Below are 25099 nucleotides of genomic sequence, written 5' to 3' on the forward strand. Positions count from 1 at the left end.
TTATTTTATTTTCAGGATGAAAATAAGACGGTAAACATCCCCTAATTCCTCTATTTGCTATATATTTGTTCCTTAATTTAAATAGTATTAAAAGCCTTTATTAAATCAACTTTATTCCAAACTTAATTCCCTAGCAAAACGGCAGAATAAGAAATGTTTGGCCTCTATTAACAATATAAAAGCCTGTAAATCATAGTTTAATTCCTGTAATAACCATTTTTTACTTGTATTATTTTATTATTAAAAGAAAGATTATAATATTGTAGTGGTTGGGATTACTAATACCCCAACCATCCCATGTAAAATCATTCACGCTTTGTCCCCAAAAATAGGAATGAAAGAGATTTTTTTCTAACTTTTTCTCTCCTTTACTGCTTTCTTATCTAGCTTTCTCTTTTGGTTTTTCGTGGGGGTTCAAGGGCAGAGGGAGTGACCACCGTTGAGCGGTGGTCGGCGTGAAAGAGAGACCCTCTCACGGCTAGGAAACTCGGTTGTTGGTGGTCGGCGAAGGATAGGATGTTTCGACCGAGAGGTCTATGGTAGGAGGGTTGTTTTCGGGTTTCGGTTATGTGAGTGATGAGCAAGGGGTGATGGTCGTTTATGTCGTCTAGATCTTCACCGGCCGGTCGAAGATGATCGTGAGGGAGTGAGGGGTCACAAGGTCTTGGTGGCCGGCGTTGGGGGTCGGTTTTACATCCCTCGGCGTTGTGAAGAGAAAGAATGGGAGAGGGGGATAACGGGAAAGGTTCTCGGCCGTTTAAGCCGTCTTTAGGGCTTCCTTTGGACGTGGTTAAGGTCGCCGCGGTTTTAGGTCGGTCACCGGCCTGGTGGCTGGCGTGTGGGGGACCGTTGAGTGGTGGCCGAGTGAGGTTGTGAAGTTTACAAGCTTCTGCGTAATTTACGTGAAAGGGATAATATTTTTTGTGTATGGAAAATGAGTAAACCACCCACCATGTCCCCAGATTCTAGCTTCTTTTTGTTTTGTGTTTCAGGGTTAAACCGCAGTCTAGATCCTCCAATTTCAGCATGTTTTACGTTTACGTCACTATCAGGGTAAAATCATCTTTAAGCTCCTCATATTTTAATTTCTTTTGTAATCTGGTCATTAACTTTGTTATTTATTTATAATATGTATATTAATTTTATTAATTTTCGAATTTAGTCCCTTTTTTATGTTTATTCATTTTAGCCACTTTTAGGAGTTTATTTTTTATGTTATTATGATGTGGATGTGATATTTACAATTTATTTATTTTAGTCACTTTTTTATTTTTGATTTGATTACTACTTTTTTGTTTTATTATATTTTGGTCGTTATTATACATCAATTTAATTTCAGTTCTTTAATTATTGAACTCTAATTTCTGTTTAATTTATTTTACTCCCATGAATATATATATATATATATATATATGCATGTTTCATATTTTTATCATATTTGAATGCCTTATTTTGCTACCTTACATTGTGGTCCTTATGTTTATGATTTTATTTTATTAAAGCACTTATATTTGTGTGATAATTATTTTTGGGCCTTTGATTTTTATTGTGTTTATACTTTTACTATTTTAGTTTAAACTATCATTATCTAGCATGATTAATATAATTTGGATTAATTGCCTTAATTTCTTATATTGGTCAAATCAAATTGTTTAATCTCGAATTCTTGGGAGAAGCTATAATATTCTTTTTATTTCAATTGGAAATAGAAATATTTGTCCTAAAATATTTTAGGGATTATTTTCTCTTTGATTAGAAATATTAGAATATTTTTTATTTCTCCTTTGAATTTTCCATTAAATAAAAATAGTATGGTTGAATCTAGAATAATAGGATCATAACTTAAATTTATATTCGAATTCTTAGATTTCCACTATTAGAGACAATTTATAATCGATAGGGTATCAATTTTGGGCGTTGTGAGAGTGTTTATCATTTCCTACACTTAATCGATCCTCGAACCCCTTTTTTATTTCAAAAAGAATGAATCTCTGGTTACACGCAGACTGATTTATCTTTTAAAATGATGTTTTCTTAAAAACTCTTTTAAAAGTATTTTTAGGTATTCGACCTACCTAACTCAAAAGGTCGATGACGACTTCAAAACATTTCAAAATATTTTCAAAAGAAAACCCTCAAGTCGTACATAGTTTTCCTCCGCCCGGGCGGAAAACGCGTCGACAATTCCAAATTGAATTCTCCTTTAAATTCCCTATAAACGGGAGCAACAAAAATAAATAACCTACCGCCATGGGATTTACTGGTGCCTATTCCTGCTTGGCATATCCTAGTCAATAACCATATTTCAATGCATGACGGCATTCCTCTGTCATAGAAAAATTCTTTTTCGTCACCTTGAATTAGATATGTTTCATGGCCTTTACCAGCAAACACCTGCAACACAGTGGATGAAATTAGCAGGATCATGAACTAGTGGTATATACAGGTAATGTGCAACTCCTTTGTCACGAGGACTGCAGTTATAGAAGGTCCTTTGTAGGATCATAAAACCATGTATTTCCAAAACAACATAGAAGCAAGCAAACCAACTCCTACAAAAAAAAATCCAAATTTCAGAAAAACTTACAATCATATCGCCTTCTTCACCCATTGCAATGGCATTACATATAGCCACCGCCTATTCTTATGCACAAAAAGTTGATGACCATTTGGTAGAGGTGGATGGTAATCATTTTCTTCATATTTCAAGTAATCCGGCATGGTCCGTCCCGCACCGGCTAACATGTCATCCAAGATGTCCACTGATTAAACATACAAAAATTAATTAGCCTCGTTTTTCTCAGCAACTAATGATGATTTTTACTGTATTTCTTTTACTTACATGGATCTTCATTCCTGGGATTATCAGATGTAAGAATCGTCACTTCACTTTTATCTGTTGATATTTTGGCCATAATCGGTCTTTTCTCTTTGTCCCTATCCCCTCCACAACTAATAACTTCTCCCAAATGACATAAGTTAGAAAAACAGAACAAAAGATAATGAAATGATTTCATTTGAAGGAGTTAAAAAGAAAATCAAAAGTGAGAAGCATACCAGTAATAATCCTCTTCGGTGCAAGCTCCCTTACAAAATCAAGCAGACTAGAAACTGCATCAGGAGTGTGAGCATAGTCCACAATTACTCCAAATGGTTGCCCTTCATCTATTACCTCGCACCTGCCGGGAACAGCATCGACCTTTTCGATCCCTCTACCGATGTCCTCCAAGGGTGCCCCTAGTGCAATCCCAACAGCCACAGTTCCAAGAATATTATAGACATTATGCCTTCCAAGCAAACTAGATGAAATCTCCAATACCCCATGTGGTGTATTAACCATGATCCGAGTCCCACTCAAGGACAACTCATATTTTAGGGCATGAACATCACCATTCTTGTTATCGATTGCAAAAGTAACCAAAGGAACTTCAGGATTGCCTTGGGCGATAAAGAAATGTGCATTCAGATCGTCGATGTTAATGACTTTTCTGTGCTCTCAGGATCCACCATTCTCTGAAACAACTTTGCTTTAGCTTTCTTGTACTCGTCCATAGTGCCATGAAAATCTAAATGATCCCTGGTAAAATTAGTAAGCACTGCAATGTTGAAATCAGCCTCCATACATCTCCCTACTGACAGTCCTTCGGAAGAAGCCTCCATAACAACTGCCTTAGACCCATTATGGAACATCTTAGCCATCAAAATCTGAACCACATTAGCATCTGGGGTAGTAAGTGGTGATTCCAGCCCCAACTTATTGTCCCCATGAATATAATAACCAATGGTGCCTAGCAACCCAATCCACACACCCAATGCCTCATACAAACCCTTTACCAAATAAGTGGTGGTTGTTTTACCATTGGTCCCGTTGATGGCAATAACAGTCATACTCTTTGAAGGGTACCCATAAAAAGAGGCAGCTAGTGTAGCCAGAACTGAATTAGCATCCTCAACAATGACCAATGTCTTGTATCCCGAGGTATCCTCAATTCCATTCCCTTTACTTGCTATGACAGCAACAGCTCCTCTCCTATGAGCTTCAGTCAGATGCCGGCGTGCATCAAAACTCGATCCAACACAACAAACAAACAAATCCCCAGCTTTAACCTCCCTAGAATCTTGCTGTGTACCTGTTATTTCAAGCTCTAAATCTCCATAAACAGAAAGTGGCACCACTTAACTTTCGTCTAAAAGCTCAGCTAAACTCATTTTGAACTTGGGTTCCAAAATTTTGACTTCACTCTCCCCGTCAAAACTCCCCGTTTCCTCTTGAAGTCTTGGTGTAAGAGTTTTCCATCCCGGGTGGCTTGGCAAAGGATTTGCTGAAATCTTTCTATGCCGTCATCGTCGAAAGTGTTGAGGTAATACTTTCTGTTGGGAGTGATGGCAAGAAGCTTGAAAGGGATATGATGGTGACGGTGGGAATGGCGCGTTTTTGGAGAGATGAATCTGTAACGAGGAGAAAGAAAGGTAGGGGAGAAAAGGGTGAAACTGAAAGCAGCCATTGCAGAGAAAGGGAAAGTTGAAAAACTGCAGATGCAATGAGGTAGAAGAAAGCTTGGGGTGGGTGTCAACTCTGATTTCACTTTAATTACAGTTGCAGTGAAGTTTAATGCGGTCTCATTATAATTTGGGTAAACTACCTATTTACTACTCACCTATTATTTAATTTATGTTTTAATCATTAAATTATTTTTTAATTATTTATTTAATAAAATAATAACGATTATACCGATTATTTCATTTTATTATTCAAAAATAAAAAATATTACATCAGTATCACTCTTAATTTTTAATGATAAGTGACCAAAACAATCAAAATATAACATTAAATATAATTTTTTTAAAATAATAATAATTGATTAACCAAAATAAAAATTAAGTAACAAGTAGGTGACCAAATATGTAGCTTATCCTTTTATTTTTAGAATAGATAAAATATTACTAAATTCAAATTATTTAAAAGGGATATATATTTATTTGTTACCATAACCACTGGATAAGGTTTAAATGAGTCGGATAAAGGTTTTAAGTTCACTGGTAGTATTAAATACCCAAAACTAACTCCGTCCGGATGAACATTCACGTAGTGAAGGACATAAGTGAAGGACATAATAATATTTTTAAGGTATATATATATATTAATAATATAAAAATATTGTATGAAATAAACATAAATATTTTTTATTAATTTAGACTAAGTACATTGAATTCTTATATTCTTATTATTTATGATGTTTGAATTCAGAATGTCAAATAATAATAATAATATTTTGACCACCAAAATTGTTTGATTCATCCAATATATATAAAACTTAAAGATAGATGTAATAAATCAAAGAAAATTCAAATTTTAGAATGAGTACAATATTCTCAATTGGAAGCATGGGCAGAATTTCACGAGAGTCAAGGCTCAAACTTAAAGATAGACATAATCAATAAAGAAAATTCAAATTTTAGAATGAGTACAATATTCTCAATTGGAAGCAGTGGTAGAATTTCACGAGCGCTAAGATGAGCCTCGTCCCCGTTAATTTCTTTTAAAATATTAATTAATATTAAAAAATATACATTTTTTAGAAAGTAAATGAAGAAAAATGTATCCAACTCCTTAATTAAAAAAATTATATTTATAAAAAATAAAAAATAGTTTAACTCCCACCTTAATAAATTCCTGGTTCCACCATTAATTGGAACTACTATGGTTCCAATCCAAAATCTTTAACCATATAGACACTACTCACTGAAAATATTTTTAAGAAAATATTTTTTTGTAAAATAAATTACATAGTAAAATATTTTCTGAAAAACGATGAAAATTTAATAAACTAAAACTTGAAATAGAAATACAATAATTAATAAAAATAATACTAAAAATATCGAAGGTTTACACTTACCTCTTTCATCAGTCCTCTATAATATGTTTAACTTAGATAAACCAAAGAAAATAATTCGTATGTCTATCTTGGATTCGGAAACAAATATCGGATTTGTTCTCTGAGATATCAGGTGTGATTAAATGTTTGATTTAACTTTAATTTTGAATAAATTTATATTTTAATCGATTGATGTGATTTTTTAATCTGATTTAAGACTCAGTCGAATTAAGGATGTTACAAACAATACGAACGAAAGTCACATACCTTAGTTTTACTTCGGGTACGTTTGGTTCACGTAATATAATATTAACAATGAGAATGTAAGATTATTAGAGAATATGATTACTGAGAATCTTGTATTTTGTGTTTGGTTAGTTTAGCAGGAATGTAAGATTGCCGTGTTTGATTAAAGAAATAAAATATTATTATAATATATATTTGAACAAATTATCCTTATTATGTATTTATTTTTTTAACAAGTTGAAAAATATTTATATATTTTCTTTAAAAAATTTAAATTCATAAAATTTTATTTTAACTCCTGAACTTCATATAAAATTTTAATTATAGATTTTTTTTTTATAAATCTAAAATAGTTTAAGGATAAATTTATAATTTAACCTTCGTGGAATTTTTATTATTCAATAACAGAAGAATAATATTTAAAAAAAATTAAGGGTATTTTAGTCTAAAACGCCGGTAATCCAACAATATCTAAAGAGAGTAAAGTAATATCATTCCTGGTAATATACCCAAAAAAACATATTATTGATAATAAAACATTACCGAAAATAAGATTCTCATATAATCAAACATAAAAATATAAATTTCATTCTAATAAAAATTTCACATTCTTTGAACCAAACTTCCCTTATTATAATATTTGCTTAAGGGCTTATATTGTAGGCTCCACACACAAGTTGACATACCAAAAACTTAATTAAATGCACTTACCTCGTATAGTTGACTCGATACCACTAAGCTCACTAAAACTTGATCTACCTTCTGTATCCCATATCTCGGTGGATCTACCCTCCACATATCCCTACAATCCTTTTGAGGTTCACTAAGTGGCAGATCCATTAAGGATTAAATGTGGGTATTGAAATCTGGATTTTTTTTATTAATCATCTACTTTATTATTGGTATTTTATTTCTTCTCACCCTATTTAAAAATTTTGTATCCTTAACATTTATGTAATTATCCTTAAAAATATTTTTAAACCAACCCCTGCTAAACCAATATGATGGTTATTTCTCTATACATATAGGTTTTCAAAACACTAGAGTTTATTAAAAAGAACTTCGGAATGATTTACTCTCTTTGTTTAAACTTGGATACCATCATGATCCTATCTAATATCCATTTGACTATTCAATCTCCATCATCATGAACCCTAACTATCCAGGTCTCATTTTATGCATTGAAATTGAATGAGGGATTTTGAATGGAAAAAAAAAAACTCTCCTAAAATGTAAATCTACTTTTTCTCCTCAAGAGAAATCAAAATTACACTCACACTTGGTTTATGATTATTCAGTTCAGTTAAATTTATTTCTTGTTTTTTATTTTGATTTTAGGTTTAATTTTTTTAATCTTATTTTAATAAAAATAGCTTTAGTTTATGTTTATAAACATTATGAGATAAAATTTTAAAAAATATATATATAAATATTTTTCGAAATAATTAATTTTTGTTAAATAAAAAATAATCAATAATTAGAACTATTTTTCTGAAAATAAATTAAAAAAACTAAAACTTAAATTAAAATGAAAATAAAAAAAGTAAAGAATTGAAGTTAATCAAATAAAATTATCATAAAATGTTTAAAATTAAAAAAACAAATGCACATTAACCCTAGATAAAATTATTATTTAGGATGAAAATAAAAATAAATAAATAAAATTACTAAAATTGATAAAAATTATTATTGAAATGTTTTAAAAAAAAGTTATTATTGAATTATTATTTACTCAACAAAAGATAAACTTTTATTAAAACCCTAATTCCCATCCTCTTCCTTCTTAAACCTTTCAGCCTCTCTGAAAACCCCAACTCTCATCCTCTTCCTTCTTAAACCTCTCAGCCGTTTCCATCACCACCACCCATTCCCTAAAACCTAAACCTAAAAAGAATTCAATAGCCATGAAATCTGACTTGGTCCTTATCCTAGACTTCGGTTCTCAATACACCCATCTCATCACTCGCCGCATTCGCGCTCTGTCCGTCTTCTCCCTTTGCATCTCAGGTACTTCATCTCTTTCCTCCATCACATCGCTCAATCCGAAGGTTGTTATACTTTCTGGCGGACCTCACTCGGTCCATTCCGACGATTCGCCTTCGTTTCCAGATGGGTTCGTTGATTGGGCACTGTCCAATGGGGTTTTTGTTCTGGGTATCTGCTATGGGCTTCAGTTGATTGTTCAGCGACTCGGCGGTGAAGTCAGGATGGGGAAGAAGCAGGAGTATGGAAGGATGGAGATTGAGGTTGTGAAAAGTTGTGGTATTTTTGGTTATAAGGACGTTGGGGATAACCAGGTTGTTTGGATGAGTCATGGGGACGAGGCTGCTAGGTTGCCTGTTGGGTTTGAAGTGGTGGCTAGGAGTGAACAGGGAGCTGTCGCCGCCGTTGAGGACATAAACCGGAGGTTTTATGGATTGCAGTATCATCCTGAGGTACTTTTAGGTTTTGTTTTGTGTTTATGAAGTTCACTTCTATTGTTATTGTTTTTACATAATGAATAGTAATAAACAAATTTCTTAGATATAACACCAATTAGAATGCGATATTTTCAGTCTAAAAGTGAATTTTACATTTTTCTTCAAAAAGTTAGCTTTTTTTTAAAAGAAGAATTACATTTATTTTTTTAAGCTGCATTCAGTTCTTGGCATCTCAGTAACAAACAAAACAGAATCAAATGATGTTTATGTTTTAACTTGTGTTTGTTAAGGTTACGCATTCGCCGGAAGGGATGGAAACACTGAGATATTTCTGTTTAATGTTTGTGGAGTGAATGCTGGTTGGAAAATGGAAGATGTGATGGATGAAGAACTTAAAGTGATCAACAACACTGTGGCACCTGATGATCATGTTATATGTGCTTTATCTGGAGGTGTTGATTCCACAGTTGCTGCAACCCTTGTTCACAATGCAATTGGGGATCGACTTCACTGTATTTTTGTCGACAATGGTTTATTAAGGTATAGTTGTGGAATATACAATTTGGTAATAAGGTCTTGCTTCCATAATTCATTGTTTGATTTCTTTGTAGGTATAAAGAAAGAGAACGAGTGATGGAAACCTTTAAAAGTGATCTTCATCTACCTGTTACTTGCGTCAACGCAAGTGATCAATTTCTTAGTAAACTTAAAGGAGTGGTAGACCCCGAGATGAAAAGGAAGATTATAGGCAAAGAATTTATCTTCATCTTTGATGCTTTTGCCCAAGAGCTGGAGCAAAAATTAAAGAAGAAGCCAGCTTTTCTTGTTCAAGGAACCTTGTACCCCGATGTTATCGAATCTTGTCCTCCACCAGGTTCTGGAAGAACTCACTCTCACACCATAAAAAGTCATCATAATGTTGGAGGGCTTCCCAAAGATATGAAATTAAAACTCATTGAGCCGCTTAAACTTCTCTTCAAGGATGAGGTTTTGATATTGTTTCCTGTGGCATTTTCTTGTATAGTTGTCTCTTTCCTCTTCTAATGTATTTATTCTCTTGTGTGTAATTTTGAAAGGTTCGAGAACTTGGGAAGATATTGAAGGTTCCTGAGGGGTTTTTAAAGCGCCATCCATTCCCTGGGCCCGGCCTTGCAGTTCGAGTCTTGGGTGATGTAACTGAAGGCAATGCCTTGGATATTGTGCGGCAGGTAAGATGTGTTCATTAAGCAAGTAGGATCATGTTTATAAAACCTTTTAGCGTCTTTCTCAATCATGAACTTGTTTCCCCAGGTTGATGAAATTTTCATTCAATCCATCAAAGATGCTGGTATTTATGACTCAATTTGGCAAGCTTTTGCTGTCTTTCTGCCGATAAAATCTGTTGGGGTTCAAGGCGATCAAAGGACACATTCTTATGTTGTTACACTCCGAGCTGTTACAAGTCAAGATGGAATGACAGCAGATTGGTAAGTTTTTTTTCGTTCTGCAGTGCTTTGCTTTCTATGGTTGTTGCAAATATGTAAATGCTCAGCATAAGCCATAAGTTAATAGTATAAGCATAAAGCCTTAAGCTCAAACGTGTCTCTAAATATGGATTGAGTTCAAATTAATTTTATGCACATGATATGGCTGTTTGCAACAAGGGGGGGATTCATGATTTAGGTAAACGATATGGTTTTCCCAACTAGCAGAATTGTTACAGCATCGATGCTTAACACGGGACAGCTTCAAAAGTTATCATCGTTACATGCTACAAGGTGTCTCAACACCTAGGAAGCTGTATTTGCTCGTCTGGTTAAAAAAAAAACCCTTGAGCTTTCTCCGTAACTCTTTCGAAATTGCAGGTACTGTTTTGAGAATAGTTTCCTTAAAGATGTTTCTCAAAAGATTTGCAACAATGTTCGAGGCGTGAACCGTGTTACATTAGACATTACATCGAAGCCCCCATCGACAATCGAGTGGGAATGATATATTCATCAGTGTCCCTTATCTTAGTCAAGCATTGATCTCTTATCTTTAGATGTGCAAGGTATATCTGCATTATCCTATTTGTCAATGGGGTTGTTCTTATACACTTGGTGCAACCAATTTTCTTTACTATTTAACATTATATTTCTGTTGGTAGTTGTAATTATATTTTCCTAGCGTAGGTGATGGATGCTTCTATCCCAACATATATTCTTTTTAAGTATGTGGTGATTATAAGGGTAGTATTGTTTATAAATTTTCTTAACCATTGACAACGTGCACTTTTTGCAACACATAACTTTTAATACACACCTTATTGATAGAGTTGCTTGAATTCGAGACTTTTAGGGAGAACAATTGAGGTCGTTTGATGGCCCAACTTTGAAAGGTTTGTGGTGATTGAAATTGTTTTCATGTTTTCATCTCAACTAAGAAGGATTGAATAGTAAGAAAAATATTGGCTTGAGTAAAAAAAAACAAAAAAAAACATAGTTATCCTAATCAATATACACCTAATTAAATAATCCCTTCTGCTAGGCCTGAGCATTCGTTCGATTGTTGAGTTAAGTCAAAATATTTTGAGTTGACGAGTTGTATTCTATAACTTGAACTTGAAATTTTTTTAAGTTGAGTCTGAGTTGTTCGAATTTCTATACAAATCTAATTGTAATTATTTATAGTATTTTTGTATGCATTTATTCCAATTTTTTGACTTTCTCTAATCACATAAGATATATATATATATATATATATATATATCTTCATATTATTTTCACATTACAATGTTATATCACATACAATTTAAAATTATAAAAATATATCTACCATGTTATATTTTATAGAAGGTATCTTGAGGATAAAAGATTAATGAAAATATAAAGGAGTTAAAGAATTGATATGAATACAATACACTGGTTGCACAAAAAAATTGTTTTTGCACCAATACCAATGTAAAAGGAAAGTCCAAAAAAGGTTTTATAAGATTAAAAAGGTCCGTTGAACGCCTCATGGATATGTCATAATAGATCCGAACACTTGCCCCGGATCGACTTTCATATCATAATTGCTTTAGTGAATAACTAAAGAAAAAATAGATAGATGAGAGATAGAAGAGAAAGAAACTAATTATAAGCGTCTCTCATAGGTTCACTATTTACTTAACAGTTGGCGGGTCTCTTTGTACATAATTTGTAAACAATAGTGGTCAAAAAGATTAAATTAAGTAAAATGTAAAATTAAAGGATTAAATTCAAATAATGGAGTATATTTCAGTAAAAAAATAAGAATTAAAGTTGCATAGGTATTCTATAATGGTAAGGGAGCATGTGGTTTAAATTTGGTAAAAAAACATACTTAAAATGGAGAATAGATTGAAGAAATATGAAAATTGTGTAAAATTGAATGACTAAATTGAAAAAATAAAAAAATTGTTATTAGAAGTGGAATTGAAAATACATATGTATTCTATGTTGGTATAGGAGTATGTGGTTCAAATTTGGTGAAAATTTGACTTAAAATGAATGAGGAATTTCTTACTGCTGTTTGATGCAATGCAGTTGTTGAACTGGTGAGTAGAAGCTATGCTTATTCGAAGAACCTCTACGGCTGCTCGTCAGTTGTGGTTGAAGACGAAATCATTTCTTCTCTTCCAAATCTGCCAAATAATAGAAGAGAAAATGAGATGCCATGGAGAATGAGTGTTAGACTGACGACTTCCAGCCTTTATGATGTCGAAAATCCAGTCATCCAAGTCGAGATAGAAAAAAAAAAGAGCTGGCATGCCAAGATTATATATATGCAGCCAGAGATGTTGAACGTAAGAACAGTCGCGTAAAACATGTAAGATTGTTTCTTGACTTGCTCCACAGAGATGACAGATGGATCATTGAAGAGGTTGCGTCTACATCTTTCAGAATTCGTCATAAGGTGTCGTTAAACTATCGTCCAAAAGAATAACCTGATTCGTTGTAGCACTTATAGGTTCTAGATAGTGCTCCATTTTGGATCACAATTTGGCCATGAATCCTTAGGACAAGATTTTATAAGCCGATTGGACACTAAATTCATGTTTTGGTCCCCATCTCCAAATAGGAGAGTCGTCATCTTCACGATTTGGTAGAGGTTTAATACCCATGATATGAGTTACCTATGTTGCACTGATACATATACGGGATAGGAAACAAAAGGTTCTAAAATTACATAGTACAAGGATGATAAGAATACGACATATAAAAAAAATTGAAATTATAAATAGATGTAAAAAAATCATAAATAAAGTTAATATTTCATAGAAAATTAGAAAATAAAATCTATAAGTAAATCAGACATTAAAGTATCAAATCTCAAGACCCTTATTTTAATTTGTTAATTGTTTATTATCTAACGGTTTAAATCTGCATATGACCCTTTTTATCTTAAATTAAACATTGAAGGGATAAAATATTTTTAAAAAATAAGGATTAAAGTATTATTATTCACGCATTAGGATTTAAAACTAAAATAATTATTCTATTATAGACAACATTGAATGATAATAATATGAAACAAAACAACAAGAATACCACAAAATAAAGCTAACAGTAGAAACTACACCTAAATTAGTACAAACACACACAGCACAATTGCTTCAACGCCATCTTCTCCTGTGACTAAGCCAATTTCTCGGCAACCAAGAGAGAGAATAATCCCATAACTCCAGTATGTTGTTGGATACTACTGTCCTTTGACTCTAGAATTAGAGTCTCCCTTTTAGATATCTTCACACTTCTTGGTTTCGAGTAGCAGGTCTACATTCTTCCGACATACCCAGCTTCATTTTGGGTAGCAGGTAGAATTAGGGTTGCACATAATTCGGATTTCAATCCGATCCGGATCGGTTTTTATCCGATCCGGTTTTTTCCCATAGAAAAAAAACCGGTTTATAAAATAACCGGTTCGGTTTCTAACCGGTTTGGAGGGCCGGATATCCTAACCGGTGTAACCGGTTTCGGTTTTAAAAAAACCGGTTTTTTTAAAAAACCGGTTATAAAAAAACCGATTTTAATATTCCAGATTGCTCATAGGGAACCGATTCCCCCCAAGGGGGTACCGATTCCTCACTGAATGGTTTGGCTCCGAGATTTCCAGAATGCTCGGAGGGAACCGATTCCCCCATAGGGGTACCGATTCCCCCCTATTCAACGGTCGAAATATTTGAATTTTACACTTAGGGAACCGATTCCCTATGAGAGGGTACCGATTCCCCCACGCTCTAAGCATTTTTATTAAATGTTCACACTTAAACGGCTATATTATCTTCATTAATTATCACTAACGTTCAGAAGTGATTCAAGGTGTATTTAAGCAAGCTTAGAAGTCATTGATCAAAGACAAGAAACATCAAGCAACTAGAATCAAGAGAGAATCAAAGAGAAAGCATCAAAAACCTCAAGTTCAATAAATTCAAATACTTAATTGAAATACTTAATTAACTCAACATAATTGAAATACTTAAATACTTCCAAGTTTGATAAATTCAAATACTTAAAAACTTCCAAGTTCGATAAATTCAAATACTTAAAAACTCCAAGTTCGTAGTGATCCCATCCCAAATATCTTTGTTTCGAGTGTGTTCGATCACTCTCACGACTTCAAGGTTTCCCCCGACGGAAGATTCAGCAGTGTTACTCATGATGAATAAAAAATTACAAAACTAAGATTTGAGAGATGTTTAAGTGTTGTGTAATAAGATTTGAGAAAGTTGTAATCAACCAAATACATCCCCAACCTATTTATACATGTTTAGGGTGGTAAAATGATAATTTTTTAAAGAAAAAAACGGTCAAAAACGGTCACAAACGGCTATATTAACGGCTAGTTTTTTAAACCCAGACCGGTTTTTTTTCGGATAAAAACCGGTTTTTTAACCGGTTTTTTTCAAACCGGTTTTTTATCCGGTAAAAAAACCGGTCTAGGTTTTTTTCTCCAAACCGGTTAAAATAACCGGTTTAAAAAAATCCGATCCGGTTAAAAAAAAACCGGTTTTTCCCAAAACCGGTTTCGGATATTTTTTTCGGATATTCGGATATTCGGATTTTTTGTGCACCCCTAGGTAGAATACCCTCTTTTTATCCGAGATTTTTTTTTAAAATTTTTTAATAAAAAATGTCAAAATTACCCCGGGGACGCATATGATAATCACATGCCATCCCAAAACGTTCCCAAGTTCATTCAACCATACCCCGCCATCGTGGTACGTTTCCGGTACATACCCCAATCGTTCTTGTGTCGGTGACGTATTAAGTATTTGAAATGGGGTTCCTTTGTTGTTCTCGTGCTTCATAGTGGGTCACAACGGTTGTTGGGAGGATAGCTTGGAAATTCCCGATCTTCCATTCTCCATTATTATCGATAAAATCACTTAATAAGGGTACCCACTGGAGTTGTAAGTTGATCAGGCAACAAGCCTATGGTCGGAACCCAAACGTCATCCCACACATGGATATTAGACCCATTCCCCACTGTCCAAGCAATATTTTTGTCTGAAAGTGTGCCAAATTTTTGTCAAAAAGCGCCAAAGTGGGGAGCATAAGTGGTAATGAATTGAGGTAGGGAGGCGATCTTTCACTTTGTATTTATTTCGAAGGAACTGAATCTAAAGCGAGTGGGGTGAGCAGACTATCGCGAAGTATATTTTCTCCAAAGAGCGTTGTTGTGTTGACGTAAACAGTGCAGGCCTATGCCACCTCTGTCAAGAGGGATGCAAAGCGTGTTCCACTTCATCATAGAGGGTTTAAAATTTTGAGCAGTCGATCCCCAGATGAAATGGCAAACTAGGCGGTCAATTTCAGTGCAAATCCTTGTAGAGAGTTTCGATGTTTGCGTGAAATAGATCGGAATTGACATAACCAATCAAGCTAAGGTATTGCGACCAACAGTTGAAAGGACCCGAGAACTGATAATCGGTGCAAAGAAGTCTTCTATACAAATTTACATACCGAGATATTTGCCCAGATTATCCACTACACCAAATCCCAGTCTATCGCATATTGCAGCACGCATGATGGGGTTAGTATTCGGGGCGGAGGGGGGGGGGAGAGTTGGGTCTTACTTGAATTAACTATAGCCTGAATGGCGTCCAAACTCCGATAAAATGGACATAATCACGTCTTCACATCTGCATTAGCCATATCAACTTTTGCATAAAGCATCATATCATCTTCGAAAAAAATAAATGAGAGTAATATACCAGACTTGGTGAAACGGAAAGGTTCCGAAATACCATTATGAACCGCTACTGTTATTTGTAGTAACTTCCTAAGAATTCTATCACTGGAACATTCATCTGTTCTTCATAAAAAGAGACAAAAGTATGAATGTAAAAGTCCTAAAATTTTATTTTGTGCATTATACAAATGTGCAGGAGACAACAAAAGCCAGTCATTATTTACTTTTCCTAAATTTGAGCTGCTGCCCCTCATCCTCATGGAAGTCGCACGAGCTTGTTCACAGCCACGTCTAGGGCATCTACATTCCTCCTCAGAATTTTCCTTCACAAACATTAAGGAATCATATCAATGGGTGACATTATGCATCTGAGACAACCATGGTTAATCTCTTTCATGTATTTGGATGAATGTTTGATATAATTGTCAGACAAATATACTTTTTTTGAATTAATCACTGACATCTGATCTATTGACCGACTAATCCAGATCAGATTTTACAGAAGCCCATTATGAGGGTGACCCTCCCAACCCAGTTTGCTTCATTCGTAAAAGCTAGGGTTCAGAGGTCCACCATAACCTACCTACTTCGAGGAAGAGGCTACAATCTAATATCAGTATATCACAAAGCAAAAATACACCAAGGCAATGAAAAAAGGATACAGCTGAGTAGCTAGACTGTCCATGCCCTTCATTTCCTCATTCAATCTGCAAATAAGCAAAAAAAAATGTATTAGGTAAGGCAAATCAATATAGAAAAGCAAGATCTTATCATGCACATTTACCCAAAACGAATTCTACCATCAAATCTAGGAAAGAAATGTTTTGAGAGAGATAGAAACCTTCATTTGGTTCTACCATAGAACTTGTTAATTTATTTGTAAATAACAAGTAACTCGAAAATGCGTTGATCATCCATTTTCTAGTTGAAATAGTAACAATGCATACTACGAGACCATAAATTTCCCTTTTCCTACCACCAGCTACAGCAATCTCAATAAAAATACTAGCATAGATTGTTTTATTACTACACCATTTATTTTACTGCATAAAATAATAACTAGACTAGATGCTAGATATTTAGATGGCGTAAACAGGCCGGCCATCAAACAGAGCACAGGGATACTACCTGAGACATGAATTTATATACCGGTTTCCCTTTGTTGCCGCATCAAGTGCTGCAAATCCAAAGAACAAGTTCACATTATGCATCAGAATCAGACAAGCAATTTGACACATTGTAAGATTTCAGGAGGGAAAATAATCCACAAAATAAAATTCATCAGACTCCAGATGAGCAATATGTTCTATAATAAGTAGCACAACAGTTATATATTAAAGCATATATTTCACAAACAGGTCCTCAGTCCACTTGAACTGCATTTTAGCACAATTTTCAAAACTACTTCCAGTGAAGATTAGTCAGATTAATTTAGGATAAGAAAAAAAAACTTTAAGGTTGACCAATTGCTAGAACTTTGGAGCTAAGCCATGCTAATGATCTTGAAAACATAAAAAGTACCCGTAAATAGTTACCTGGTTTTTAGGGGGGCCAGGGACAACCCACATATGTTAATATATTTTACAAAAATGACAAGAGCAAATAACCATAAAAACAAACAAAATTCTGCAACAATGAAGTGAGTATAATGTTTAGCATTTCATTACCAGATTCTTGAAGACGCCCAACAGCATCACCGAAGCATCGCATATGATCAACCGAGCCACTAGTGACCTACAATGGATAATGGAAGTAGATTCCACATCATACGCTTATTATAAATCGAAATTGCACCACACGTTAGGAATAACTATATCCAAATTAGTCAGGTTAAGGAAAGTAAACTCAACGATGCTCCAATTCATTGCCAATGATCTAATAAAGGAAGATACTATCACATTCAATACTTCCTAATGCATAATTTCGAAATTCAAAACCCTAAAGTTCAGGAAAAGAAAAGAAAATAAACACCACCGTATTCCGTAATTGATCAAAATAGTAATTGCCTAGATTTTTTTTTCAGAATGTTAACAACAATTAAAGAGTACTATTTTATGAATTAAAGAGTAATAAAATGTAAAATAAAAAAAATTAAATAAGTAAATAAGGTGAAATCATAATATCAGACCTCAGAGAGAGCGAATCGAAGCGAATCAAAGAGGGAAGAGAAGCTATCGGCAATAGCCCGAGAGTCACTCTCAACCACTTCGACGGCTTTCAAGATGTCGCTTTTGTTCCATGTCGTCTCCGATGCGCTGCCGTCGAGTCCAAATGCTTCCCGTTCAGTCTCGGAACACGTTGACGGTTGATCCGTATTCTGTTTTCTGATCGTAACTTCCTCTTCAGTAGATTCATCTCTCTGATCTACTGCTGAAGTTGAGTCTTCCATTTCTCCTTCAATAATTAGTTGTTCACTCAGCTTTTTTTTTTTTTTTTGGGAATCGTTTTCTTTTTCAATTTTCACTACACTATGGATCTGGGCTGCTAATAAATGGTCGCTTCCCCTCGGCCTATACTGATATATATTCAACTGTTTATTTTAATGGGTAAAGTACACAAAATGGTCCCCGATAATAAGATATTATTTTATTGAGTTTGTCGATTATTAAAAGTTAAAAAATGATCTTCCTACAATAGGATGTTGTTTTGTTAAGTCTATTGACTATTAAAAGTTACAAAATGGTCATTCAAGTATTTATTATGTTCCAAAATGGTTCTTTTGCGTTAAAAAATTGACGACAGTCTAAACTAGACATTTACTTGCTAACTGAGATATGATAAAATATGATATCATAATCTCAAACGATTATCATATTTCAGTCAGCATGTTAACATCCAGTTCAAACTATCTTTAATTTTTTAATGGAAAATGACGGGTTTGGAAATAATGAGTAGTTGGATTGTCATTTTATAACTTTTAATAATCGAGTGACTCAACAAAACAACGCCCTATAACCAGAAGACTATTTTATAACTTTTAATAGTCCATGAACTCAACAAAGAGTATTGTGTAGCCGGGGGACCATTTGTGCAATTTACCCTATTTTAATTTAGTTTTGTCATAACCATTTTTAGGTGGAAAAATTGTTTATTGTTTTAAAAGCGATTATGACTTTAATTCTGGAAAAATTGGTAATTTTGAATTAATTTGGAATTAAATTGAAAGGAGTCGCCATCGACCTTTAGATTAGGTAGGTCGAATACCTAAAAATGTCTTTAAAAAATAATTTTAAGGAAAAAAAATCATTTTTAAGACAAAAAAACTAGTCTGCTTCACCAAAGATTCGATTAAATAGATTCGGGAGTCGATTACGCATGGGGAATGATTAGCACCTCCACAACACCCAAATTTTGGTACCTAAACGATTAAACAATGTTTAAATATTGGGAATTACAAACTCAAAAATATATTTAAATTACGATCTTTTTATTCATTCGAATTTATTAAAAAATGTAAACAATCTTCGAGAACGTACTTCCTTTATTTTTAGGAGACTTTCCCATAAATTCACCTCACAACAGATATTATTTCTCAATTTTCATAACGATAAAATAAACTAAAATGAAATAAAATAAAATAAAAGTGAAATAGATGATAACTATTGAATAAAAATATTTGTGAGAAAATACTCGATAGGATACCTTCTCTTTAATTGGGAGATGTCTCGTAATTTTTCCTCACAATGAAGTTTTTTTCATTTTTATAATATTAAAATAATAATAATTCATAAACAAAGTGGAAATAAAATTTCCTACAAAGAACGCTTTCAACAAGTACATAATTTATACAAACATAAATAAAAAACAAAGTTACAAATTTGTATTAAAATGTACATTTACAAACTTGATAAACTAGAATACGGATAAGAATCTAATTATACCTAGTAAATACGTACTAAATAGCAACAACAATAACTTTAGAGCTATGACACTAATAATATAACAAATCATAACTAATGTACAAATTTCACATAATATGAGTACTAAACAGAAATAAATTCAAAGTAACATGTGTGACTAAAATAAAAAAAAAAACATCAAGCTACTACTATTAATTTAACCAATAACACAAAAACACAAAACAGTGACTAAAACGAGCTTAATATAATCTATACTTCCCAAACCTAAAAAATTAAAATAAAATGGCCAAATCAAGAATATAAACATAAATAAATTTACTACGAAATAAGGATAAAAATAAAATAAATACAAATAAAGAGATCAAAACAAAAGAGAATTAGAATATTATGCATGTCGTAAAACTAAAGGGACCTTGAATGACATTTACCCATGAGTTGAAAACATGGGTTCTTAAATCTCCCACACGTCACCGTTTTTAATTACCCAATATCTGAATAAAATACACGGCCAAATTGGATCTTAACCTTCATTTCTCTTTTTTTTTCTAAACCAAACTAGTAAAATATTACTACATCATTTCAATTGTCATAACCTGTCAAACTACATCATTTCAATTGTCATAACCTGTCAAAGAGATACATTGACACGCAACCAATACCAAGCTTCAATAATTTTTACAGAAGGTTATACGTGGAGAACCAAGGATCATGAAATGTGTTTGATTTCAAATATTAATTTACAACCTTTACCTCTCTCAGTACAGACTTACACAACACTGGATTTGATATTAGAATAGAGAAACAGGGCGATGAGTTGCACTAATAAAGTTCTTGGATTACACCGCACTTTGCTGATGGCGTGGAGCAGTCCCTTTGACAACAAGATCCTATGGTCCGGTGAAGCAATCAACGGCCGGATTGAATCTAAGATAAACCCCTCACTCTATTTCTCTTTTGTTTCAAGCTTTTCTCTATATTTTCTTTTTGTTTTTGATGTGGGTTATTTTTTCTTCCTTTTTCTTTTTCGGTTATGCTCCCTCTTTGCTCTCGATTTTTCTTTGATTTTATTGTTGAAATCTTCATCGAATCTCTTTGGATACATTTGCATTTTCTTTGCATTTGATAAGATCGTGACAGATTTAGTTATGATTTATGTATTTACTTTTGACTTTGATACAATTTTGATTAGTTTTGTTGTTCGGTTGACTGACATAATTGATTATGACATTTCAACTTGTTCGGAGGTGACTCGTCTTGATGACTCGTAGGGGAGAGGTTTGGTATTGTTGCTGATCTGGGTCTGCTGGGCTGTTAGATTTTGGGACTGGGTCTTTGGGTAACTTTTTGTAACTTAGGCCTGAAAAATGTAATTAATTAGTAATAAGATTAATAATAATAATAATAATATAGATAATAAAATATTAATATAATTAATAACGTTTTTCTTTCGAGACTCGAACAAAAATAGGTGTTTACAGCTGTTCCTATTTGTTCATTCTTGTGTTAATAAGAATATGGTAAAGACGAAAAAAAAACAACCAATTTTTGTCTGGTTCTCTTTTTTGGTTTTGAGATTTGTTGTTTGATTTGGGAGACGACACGACTCATACCTGTTGAAGAGTTCTGGTCGTCTAAGGGTGACAAGACTCCTACATAATGAGGAGATTTAGTCATGGGATGGCACTGCTCATACGTGATGAAGAGTTCTTTGACATCTTTAGGAAAGGTGATAACATGGCTCATACGTGCTGAAGAGTTCTAGTTATCAAGGATTGACACGACTCTTACATAATGAGGAGATCAGGTCAGATGATGACACGGCTCCTACGTGATGAGAACGGCATGACATCTATAGGTGATAACATGGTTCTTACGTGATGAGAACGACTGTCTATCTAGGGTTGACACGGTTCCTACGTGATGAAGAAATCAGGTCGGTGGATGACAAATTGTTGTGACACTAAGTCGATCCATTGGGGCACAATATTCTTATTCGTGAAGTTGAAATCGTAAGTGGCTCTTTCATCGTGAAGTTGAGCTTTGAGTTTGATAACTTTCATTTTGAAGTGTTGAATTGAACAAGTTCTTCTCATTATGAATTTCTTCTCTCTTGTTGGATGAGTTCTTCTCATTATGAACTCTCCACTAGAAATGTTAATGTAAGGTTGAACAAGTTATTCTCATTATGAACTTCTTCTTCCTCGTTAGATGAGTTCTTCTCATTATGAACTCTTCACTGGAAATGTTGATCCACCTCATTCTGTGATAGAATCGAACCAAGGTTGAACAAGTTCTTCTCATTATGAACTTCTTCTTCCTCATTGGATGAGTTATTCTCATTATGAACTTTTCACTGAAAATGTCGATCTACCTCTTTCTTTGATGGAATCAAACCAAGGTTGAACAAGTTCTTCTCATTATGAATTTCTTCTTCCTCATTGGATGAGTTCTTCTCATTATGAACTCTTCTGGAAATGTTGGTTCACCTCCTTCTGCGGTGGACTTGAAAGGAACAAGTTTTTCTCGTTATGAATTTTCTCCTTTAGGACGAGTTCTTCTCATTATGAACTCTTCTGGAAATATTGGTTCACCTCCTTCTTTGATGAATTTGAAAGGAACAAGTTCTTCTCATTATGAACTTTCTCCTTTAGGACGAGTTCTTCTCATTATGAACTCTTCATTAGAAATGTCGATCCCTCAAGCGAGGTGTCACTGATTCAAAATGTCGTGAATCGAGGGATAAGTCAAACAAGCTCTTCTCATTATGAACTCTTCATTAGAAATGTCGATCCCTCAAGCGAGGTGTCACTAATTCGAAATGTTATGAATCGAGTGATAGGTCGAACAAGCTCTTCTCATTATGAACTTGTTCTCCCTCTGTCGGATGAGTTATTCTCATTATGAACTTTGTACTGGAAATGTTGATCTGTTTATCTTCTCTTTGAAAATTTTTAGACCTGCAAAAGATTATCATCTGTCAGTAATAATTGTGTTTGAAGTACCCGAAGGTATTGACCCAAAGGTTCTCGAATCTTGGTTGAGATCCATTTCTTTCAATGGTGAAAAATATGGATTGATTCTTTGGTGAAATCATGAAACGAAATCTTTGTTGGCTCTTTGAATTCCTGTTAGATATTTAAAACTTATGAAAATTAATAAGAAACTTATTTTAAGAGAAGCACTCTCAAGTGGGATAAATTTTGTTCTGAAGGAAAATTGTCTCAAGCAAGACGAAGTAGGTTTTAAGAAAAACCATCTCAAGTGAGATAAATTTTGTTTCAAAGGAAAACTGTCTCAAGCCAGACGAAGTAGGTTTTAAGAAAAACCATCTCAAGTGAGATTCATTTTGTTTCAAGGGAAAGCTGTCTCAAGTGAGACGAACTTGGTTTTAAGAAAAACCATCTCAAGGGAGACAAAACTTTATTTCAAGAGAAACTGTATCAAAAACTTGTTTCAAGAGAAACTATATCAAGGGAGACAAAATTTGTTTCAATGGAAACTGTCTCAAGGGAAACTATCTCATGAGAGACAAAATTTGTTTTAAGGAAAACTATCTCAAGAGAGACAAAATTTGTTTCGAGGGAAACTGCCTCAAGAGAGACAAAATTTGTTTCAAGGGAAACTATCTCAAGCGAGATAAAATCTTATGTTTCAATGAAAAACAATCTTGAGCGAGATAAAATCTTCTGTTTCAAGGAAAAATAATATTGAGTGAGATAAAATCTTCATTTTCAAGGAAAAATAATCTTGAGTGAGATAAAATCTTATGTTTCAAGAAAACCCAATCTTGAATGAGATAAAATCTTCTGTTTCAAGGAAAAACAATCTTGATCGCATTGTTTTTATAAATCTAAGGCGTTATTCACTTATTAAGGAATTAATAGTATATCTATCGCAATCATGCTCAGGGGTGACTACTGGTAATTCCCTATATAAGTTGACATCCTCTTCAAAATCGCATCATGTTTTCTATAAACGAGGCAATGTTTGGTTATTAGATATAATAATTGATCTCCCGCATTTACGCTTGGGGCGAATGATATCGGTCTCAATAAACGAATATCATTTTCAAACTCTTCATCCTTAATGATTTTTAAATTAAATAAAGATTGAACTCAAAATTTCCGATTTTAAATATATGGTAATCAACTAGGTACCAATTTTTAGGCGCTTGTGGGGGTGTTAATACGTCCCCACGCGTAACCGACTCTGGAACTGATTTCTAGATTTTTGCATACCCTAAAACTCTGTATTTTGATAAAAATAAAATATTTTATTAAAATCATTCGATTTTTATGGTGTCTCAATCACACCTTAAATGATTGGCGGCAACTATTCACATTTCAAAATATTTTTCAAAGAGAAAACCCCCGAGTCCATATCGGTTTTCCCTGCCCGGGCGAAAAACGGTGTTGACAGCTTGGCGACTCTGTTAGAGACTTTTGTTTTTAAAACAAATTGAGAGTCGAGCCACAAGTTGGTTACCCTATATTTACTATTTAGGAAATTACGAGTTCGATCTTATTTAATTTATGGTTTATTATGTTATTTCAAAAGAAAAATATTTTCTCTCTAGTTAATGCTTACACTTTTGTGGAATTATTTAAGAATGTTGCATATCATAGCTCTAAACCCGAGCTCAAACCCGGTTTACCTAAGTAAGGAGAAACATCACACATCACGAGGAGTATTGGGCTTCCTTGTGTGGGTCTGATAAAGTATCTCTGGAAAGTATCCTAAGTTGCCTATCCAGATATCAATTCTGAGGTACGCTTTTAGCGGTGTGATCCCCTGAACCAAACCTGATTCGCAAGTCTGTAATGAGCCAGAATCGAGGTCAACCTTAGCATGTTGTAAAAATTTCTCGGGAACCTTTGCTAGAACCCAACCTCATATAGAGAATTTAGTAAGCCTACCCCGTTAGAGATACGTGGATAGCATGGGAGAACTAGAACGCATGCGGTTAGGATAATTAATTTTCTTTGTAAGTTTTTTTCAGTCTCAACTTTGAGTCATATTTATTTATTTTTGCTAAGATTACATTTTTGGACTAATCATTTCAACTAACTTGATTCTTTCTGTTTTGTTTCTACTAACATTGGTTTCCTTTTGTCTGCTCTTATTGTATTCTTGCATAAACATGACATATCATTCAAAGGTATCGATCCCTAAATAACTGATCGTTTAGAAGGTTCTAGAAAAACAATGCCACAACAATGCCTTTATCTGGAATCGGTATAAATTCAAAGATGCTCTACGTAGATCGAGTAGAATCAAGAGGGAGTCTACCTACCAAGGAGATGATCCAGACATTTGTCTGCTGAGGTAACATGTTGGACTCGAGACAATTCAACGCTGAAGCCAATAGTTGAAGATCACGAATAAGAGATGAAGTAGGAGCTAGAGAGAGTCTATCTACCAAGTAGACGATCCAGGCATTTTTCCTGTTGAGGTAGTAAGTTGGACTCAAGACAATTCGACGCCGAAACCAACAGTGGAAGATCACGAACCAGCTCGAAAGACT

General features: G+C 33.8%; 1 protein-coding gene and 2 pseudogenes across 1 annotated transcript; 1 reads left to right on the plus strand and 2 right to left on the minus strand.

Annotated features, from left to right (window-relative positions):
* Positions 1-383: 383 nt before the first annotated feature.
* Positions 384-4341, minus strand: LOC120163629 (annotated as a pseudogene).
* A 3604-nt stretch (positions 4342-7945) lies between these two features.
* LOC120163607 lies at positions 7946-10613 on the plus strand (annotated as a pseudogene).
* A 5129-nt stretch (positions 10614-15742) lies between these two features.
* Positions 15743-18170, minus strand: LOC120163603. The gene is made up of 5 exons (XM_039173494.1): positions 17844-18170; positions 17383-17449; positions 16844-16892; positions 16378-16422; positions 15743-16038 (listed from the first exon to the last, which is right to left on the minus strand). The coding sequence occupies exons 1-5, from the start codon at positions 18102-18104 to the stop codon at positions 15972-15974; spliced, it is 489 nt and encodes a 162-aa protein (XP_039029425.1). The 5' UTR covers positions 18105-18170; the 3' UTR covers positions 15743-15971.
* Between the last annotated feature and the right edge of the window lie 6929 nt (positions 18171-25099).

The sequence above is a fragment of the Hibiscus syriacus genome, unplaced genomic scaffold, assembly GCF_006381635.1.
Source record: "Hibiscus syriacus cultivar Baekdansim isolate YM2019G1 unplaced genomic scaffold, ASM638163v2 tig00111467_pilon, whole genome shotgun sequence".
In the NCBI taxonomy this organism is placed as follows: domain Eukaryota; kingdom Viridiplantae; phylum Streptophyta; class Magnoliopsida; order Malvales; family Malvaceae; genus Hibiscus; species Hibiscus syriacus.